Source organism: Myotis davidii, unplaced genomic scaffold (genome assembly GCF_000327345.1).
Source record: "Myotis davidii unplaced genomic scaffold, ASM32734v1 scaffold1204, whole genome shotgun sequence".
NCBI classification, from domain to species: Eukaryota; Metazoa; Chordata; class Mammalia; order Chiroptera; family Vespertilionidae; genus Myotis; species Myotis davidii.
Genome location: NW_006294755.1, coordinates 25,396 through 32,190, shown reverse-complemented (window position 1 = coordinate 32,190; position 6,795 = coordinate 25,396). Strand labels below are relative to the sequence as shown.

General features: G+C 50.9%; 1 protein-coding gene across 1 annotated transcript in view; it reads left to right on the top strand.

Moving 5' to 3' along the window:
• The first annotated feature begins 3,137 nt into the window (after positions 1–3,137).
• Positions 3,138–6,795, top strand: part of PALM3 (paralemmin 3) — a 9,307-nt gene continuing 5,649 nt past the window's right edge. Inside the window, exons 1-2 of the mRNA XM_015567490.1 lie at positions 3,138–3,341; positions 5,776–5,824. Of these exons, the coding sequence (XP_015422976.1) occupies positions 3,301–3,341; positions 5,776–5,824 (90 nt within the window). The 5' untranslated portion in view covers positions 3,138–3,300. The remainder of the gene's footprint in view (positions 3,342–5,775; positions 5,825–6,795) is intronic.

The following is a 6,795-nucleotide window of genomic DNA, read 5'->3' as shown; positions in this document are numbered from 1 at the left end:
TTGATTTTTTACAGAGAAGAAGGGAGAGAGATAGAGAGTTAGAAACATCGATGAGAGAGAAACATCGATCAGCTGCCTCCTGCACATCTCCCACTGGGGATGTGCCCGCAACCCAGGCACATGCCCCCGACCGGAATCGAACGCGGGACCCTCCAGTCCGCAGGCCGACGCTCTATCCACTGAGCCAAACCGGTCACGGTGAAACCGCTGCTCTATACGCTGATCCAAATCAGCCAGGGCTTTTGCTCTGTTTTAACATTCCAAAGGTTTGAGGGGCATGTCTTTCCAAAGACATGAAAGGCAGTTCCTTTAGGGTGGCAGCTCTGGCTCCATTTTAAAGTGGCTCCTTTTAGATGATTATTGTTGTTATTACATTTATAAAATCAAACTACAAGCACTTAAATGAAATATATTCTTGCCTCTGAAAGGTGAGAACAATCCATATATCCATTAACACTGAATTGATAAATGAAATGTGGTCCATCCATACACTGGAATATTATTCAGCCATAAAAAGGAATAAAGCACTTATTTATGCTACAACATTGTGCTGAGTGAAAGAAGCCAGACACAAAAAGCCACATGTTATATGATTCCACTGATATAAAATTTCCAGGACAGGCAAATCCATAGAAACAGAAAGCTGATTGGTGGTTGCCAGAGGCTGGGGAGAGAGAATGGGGAGTGACTGCTCCGGGGGCAGGATTTCCTTTGGGGTGATGAAAAAGTCCTGGAATTTAGATAGTGGTAAAAGCTGCACAATATTGTGAATGGACTAAATGTCACTAATGAGAAATCTTATGTGTATTTTACCACAATTAAAAAACAATTTTAAAAATATGTTCTCTCTTCATATCATGGCAAATATACTTTTAGAATGACCTAGAAAGCCAGGTTTAATGGACATTTTTTAAAATGAGTTATTCATTATGATAATCTACAAATAACTCTTAATAAAACTATTCCCTAAGTCTCTTTTGGATAAGGAATGCATGGTAATTATTTTTTACTCTTTGAAATGGTTGTATACAATACAAAATCATACTTTTTAATTTTCAGATAAAAATAAAACACTGACAATATTGAAGTAACTGAAAATATCCCTTCTTTGCCTTTAACAGATTAGGAATCTATTTCTTTTCTTTTTTTAAAAAAATTCTTTATTGATTAAGATATTACATGGGTGTTCTTATCCCCCCATTGCCCTCCCCCGCCACTTTAATGGACATTTTGAATCCCTAGGAGTTTTGTGCTAGAATACGGGGTACAGGGAAACCCCAGTGCTCAGTCTGGCCCCCTTTGCTTCCCACCTCCAACTCTGCCCTGCGTAGCAAGGAACCTTGTGCATGTGCCTTGGGACCCCGTCCTACATGCCCAAGCTCTTTCCTCACCCTTATCCCCACAGCTGTTCTTGGCCACTTCTGAGGTCAGGGTACAGTGAAGTGGCAGGGTGAGGCCACCCTGGCTGCGTGGTCTGCCTTCGGGAAACGGAAAGCTTTCTCAGTGAGCTCAAGACCACTGCGGCAGCCCTGGCTGGGTGGCTCAGTTGGTTGGAGTGTTGTCCCATACACCAAAGGTTTTGGATTTGGTTCCCAGTCAGGGAACATACCTAGGTGTGGGTTCAAGCCCTGATTGGAGCGCATATGGGAGGCAACCGATCGCTGTTTCTCTTCCTCTCACTTCCTCTCTCTCTAAAATTCAAGAAAAGAATATCCTCACCGTAATTGGTTTGGCTCAGTGGATAGAGCGCCGGCCTGCGAATTGAAGGGTCCTGGGGTCGATGCCGGTCAAGGGCACATGCCCTGGTTGCAGGCTCAATCCCCAGTAGGGGGCATGCAGGAGGCAGCCGATCAATGATTCTCTCATCATTGACGTTTCTCTCTCTCTTCCTCTCTAAAATCAATAAAGATATATTTTTTTAAAAAAGAAAAAGAATATCCTCAGGTGAGGATTTAAAAAACACACCAAAAAACAAAAAGTCCAGCCAGCATGGCTCAGCGGTTGAGCATCTACCTGTGAACCAGAAGGTCGTGGGTTCGATACCCATGGGGCCACATGCCTCGGTTGCGGGCTCAATCCCCAGTCGGGGATCCTGTGCAGGAGGCAGAGGCAGCTGATCAATGATTCCCTCTCATCCCTGTTGTTTCTCTCTCTCTCTCTCTCTCTCTCTCTCTCTCTCTCTCTCTCTCTCTCTCTCTCTCCCTTTCTCTTTGAAATCAATAAAAAATAAAACCCTTCCTTCTTATTTAAAAAGAACAATAACACTGGGGCAAGGAGTTTGGATGTCCCAAGTACCCCGAATAGGAACTAGGAGAGGGAGGTGAGGATGTGGGGACCTTCTCTTTGCTCCATGGGAGGGTCTTCACTGAAGTGTGCTCTCCAGAGCAGGGAGGTCAGGCAAGGACCTTTCTCCTTGAGGCTCATGTCTTGGAATTGCACAGTGTGACCAAGGCTGTGCAATTAGGGGAAGCACTGGAGACTATGGGAGACCAGCCAGGAGAGTAGAAAGGGGCTGCTGGCACTTTAAGAATGGCATGGGGGTGTCAAATAGAGACCCTCAAGATTTAGGTGGAAAGTTCTCTGGACCTTTCTCATCACGAACCCACCCCTAATTGTTACAGCATCTAAGGGTCCAGTGCCCTGGAGGCCACTTAATCTAATTCTTACATTTCGCAAAAGGGGAAACTGAGGCCTAGAAACCTGAGGCAAGTTGCCTAGCATTTACCCAAAGCCCAGGTCTCCCGATTCCCACAGAGCTCAGAATCCTCTAGCTGGATTAGTCCCTCCCTCCCCACCCCAGAGCCAGGGTCCAAGAAGGGAGGGCAGTACGTAGTGTGCAAGAATAGCCAGCATGGATGGTGTGCAATGATGCTCACATGTGAGGGACCCATAGTGGGCAGACTGGAGTTGAGTCGTCTGGCATGCCAAGTGGGGGCACCATTCTCCCAGGAGGGTCTGCGACTCCCCACTCTGGCCCACATGCCCCACCAGGCATGTGAGAGCATGTTTGCCGGGAGGCAGCCCAGTGCAGCAAGGAGGCCAGTAGCTGGTAAATAATTTATCAGGACAGCTGATAGTACCTCCCCAGAACTGCCCGCCAGCCCCCAGCCCCCCTCGCCCCATGCACCTCCCGCCTCCCAGCCCAAACCAGCTGGACCAGCTCTCCCGGTGCCTGACCGCAGCCCCCCCACTCCTGCCAGCCAAGTCACAGCCTCCATCCAGGGCACCTTCAGGCAGGCAAGCAGGTAGTGAGTCCTGATCTTGGACATCTGAGACCAGAACGTGGGCTTCTGGGCAGAGATGGCCCTGCAGAGCCAGGTGTGGTCTCCGGCCACACCCATGTAAGTGTCCAGGGTCAGGGGGGCAGGTGGGCAGGGCCTGGGAGGGGCTCACTGGGGACGCTGACCTTTCCACTGGGGTGAGAGCCCCAGATGGCCTCTCCTAAGGCCAGGGGAAGTGGAGGGAGGCCAGCAGCCAACCTCGAAGGCTCTCCGATGACCCCCTCCCCAGAGAGCTGGGTGGGAGAAGTGAACCTCCACCCTCGTTTTGGGGGATTTTCTGCTCGGAGGCTTCAAGCCCAAAGTCCAGCCTGGGGGTGGGGCTATGACTGGGGTGGGGGCGGGGTGGGAATGTCAGGGCTCCTCACTGCTCCCTTTGGCCTCTAGGAACACCCCTTAGCGGCTATGGTGGGAGGAAATGTTTGAAATCCCACAGAAAAAGTTACTAGTTCCTAAACTGGGAAAGACGATGGCAAAATTGAAATGATCACCTGCTTAATGAAATGGCTACCAACTATTCCTGGTGGCAACAGGCCATAGCTATGAACACTGTTCTTGTAGAATTAGAGATAAACAATATTAAATGCATGTACACAGTATGTTAATATCAGAAGTGTGAGGGCCTTTTAAAGGAGGAGGGTGAAGGGGCTCCAGAGGTTTGTAAAAAAATTCTGGAAAATGGGCTCCCCCCAGGGACCCCAATTTGGTTTCCTCACTCTTTTGGGTCTCCCATTGCATTATTCACCAACTACAAACCTGGTTGCCTAGCAACGGGAACCTGATCCCCCCCCAGCAAGGAAGAGGCCAGGAGATTACATCTTGGGGGTGGGACAGCAGAGGGGGGACTTCAGGCCTCCCTCAGGGGCAAACCTATTTAGCAGAGGGTCTGGCCTTCCCTGCAAACCATGACTTCAACCCCCGGCCCCAACTGAAATCACAGACTCCCAGGCTGATCGCTGGTCTCCTGGCTGCCGAGACCGGGTGCCTGGACCCTCCTCTCTCCCCCGGGGCTCCTAGTTTGGGACCTGAGAGCTTCCAGTTCCAATCCTGACTCAGTGAGTGACTTTGGGCAAGTCTTTTTGCCACTTCTTAGAGCCTCAGTTTTCCCATCCATAAAATGGGGACAAGAATACTATTTACCTCCTAGGATCTTTGGAAAGACCCAATGAATTATATAGGCAAAGCATTTCACAGCACCTGGCACATGGTAGGCGTTGGGTAATGGTTGGGTGATTTTATTCTCAGTTGGAATATCACCTAAGCAGAGTCGACTCCAGTGTCTCAAGATCAGGGCAGAGAGGGGGAGGGGGAGGTGGCTGTGGTAGCCGATTGGAAGCCCCACAGAGCACTTAGAGCACTATATATAGTAAGTGCTAAATATGTGCTGAGATTATAGCTGCATGGTGTGACCAGAGAAGATCTGGAAGGCCCTGCTTGAGTTTGGGCAATGAGGCTAACACTCACCCCATAGTGCTAGCGCTCAAATTAATACGTGTTGGAGGGCTTGCCCTGTGTGTGCCCTGGGCTAAGTGTAGAGAACAACAGGCGGATGTAGCCTTCTAGATGCTGGCTTGTGAAGCACCTGCACATAGTTAGCGCTCAATGTATGTCCATGATGATAGGTGGTGGGTACAGCGAAGACTGTCTCCTAAGTGCCCTGCAGGACCACAGTCAGTTCCCAGTTTCCAGATGGGGCCAGGGGCGGCCCGGGAGGCTGTGAATTGTGATCCTGGGATGCTGCAAGGAGGACAACTGATGACAGTATCTCAGGTTAAACCTTAAATAGCAAATCCTCCCCCCCTCCTTTCAGCTCAGAGTCCAGGGCTAAGCAGCATGACTTGCCGACCCTTGCCTCCTGGGGGTGAGGGTTGGCAGGTGGAGAAGGCAGCTCTGGAGTTACCATGGCAATGGTGAGTGTCCACAGTGGTGGGATGTGCTTAAGGGATCCTGGGTAGGAGCCAAAGTCCAGAGAGGGTGTGGAATCTGAAAGAGACACAGCATGTTGGAGGTCTGGAGGGACTCGAGAATTTCTGTAGGACGGACTGGAAATGGTTATTATAATTCATCATAAGCGTTATCAATCATGGGAATTATTAAAGGAATTATGAATAATAAACTATGTTACTGTTTTTGGAGTACTACATTTCCCCCCGCATGGATACTTCCTTGTTAGGGCATCTCTCTGCAAGGTCAGGGTCAAGCTATCCAGGTCCATTTTACAGATGAGGAAACTGAGGCTCAGAGAGGTGATGTCAGACCGAGGAAGGGCTTTAGCTCAACCTGTCATGGTCTCTGCTCCTGCCTCCCCACAGGACTCCTATCTATCCTTTGCCCCAACTCCTCCCACGTGCAAAGGGGAAAGAGAGGAAATGCTGGGCTCTAGTTGTTTTCCAAGCAGCGCAGGGATCTTGGCTTAGAGAGGGTCATTCAAGAGGTCAGCTTGCTGATGGTGGGGCCCTGGGAGACCCCCTCCGAAGCCCCTGCCCTCTCCCCACAGACCCATGGCCGAGAGCTCCCTCTACCGGCAGCGACTAGAGGTCATCGCGGTAAGTGACGCCCTCCGGGTGAGCCTGGCCCAGCGCCCTGGACAGCCCCAGTCTTAGGCTTCTTTCTTGCCTCCCTTCTATCCCGGGGAGCTGGCCTAGCGCTGTGAAGTTGGGGAGCAGCACCCGCTGCTCCAGCCCTGCCTGGGACGCCCCATCTAAATCCCCAGGCCTCCACTCCCTAGTTCCCCTGTCTGGTCACTGACACCCTCAAATTGGTGAGGCTACAACCCTGCACCTGCATCACCCGATGCTCCATTTTTGAACCCCGATCTCCCAGATATCCCATGTGTAAACCCCATTTCTCAGACCCCCATCTCTCTGATACCTCATTTCTGGATTTTCACCTCTGAACCCCCATATCAAAATTTTCATATCTCTGGACCCCATCTCTCTGAGCCCCCATCATTCTGACCCCCATGTCTGTACCTCATCTCTCAGATCTGCACCTCACTAACCGCCATCTCTCTCATCCTTCATCTCTGGATCCTCATCTCTCTGCACCCCCATATCTAAATGTTCATTTCTTTGGACCCCAACCTTCTGGCTCCATATATGTGACCTCCTCTTTCTGAACCCCCCACCTCACTAACCCCCATCTCTTTGTCCTTCACCTCTGCATCCCATCTCTCTGTCCCCCTCTTCTGCACCTCCATCTCTCTGGACCCCGTCTCCACAACCCAGTCTCGCTGAACCCCCATGACTAGGCCTCCCTCCCACCGCGGGAAGTTGGACTAGCGCGGTGAAGTGGGGAAGCAGCTTTTGCCCTGCCTGGGGTGCCCCACCTAGATCCTCAGGCCCTTCCGCTCCCCAGTTCCTCTGTCTCGTCACGACTCCTCCGGACCCTCATCTGATTAGTCCCCTTCCTTTAATCCCCTTATCTGGACCCTGAACCCCGTCTCTCTTAATCCCATATCCCGGAACCCCGGAGCTCTGTCTCCCCTCTAGGTGTCCATTCCAAGGTCGCCCCCATC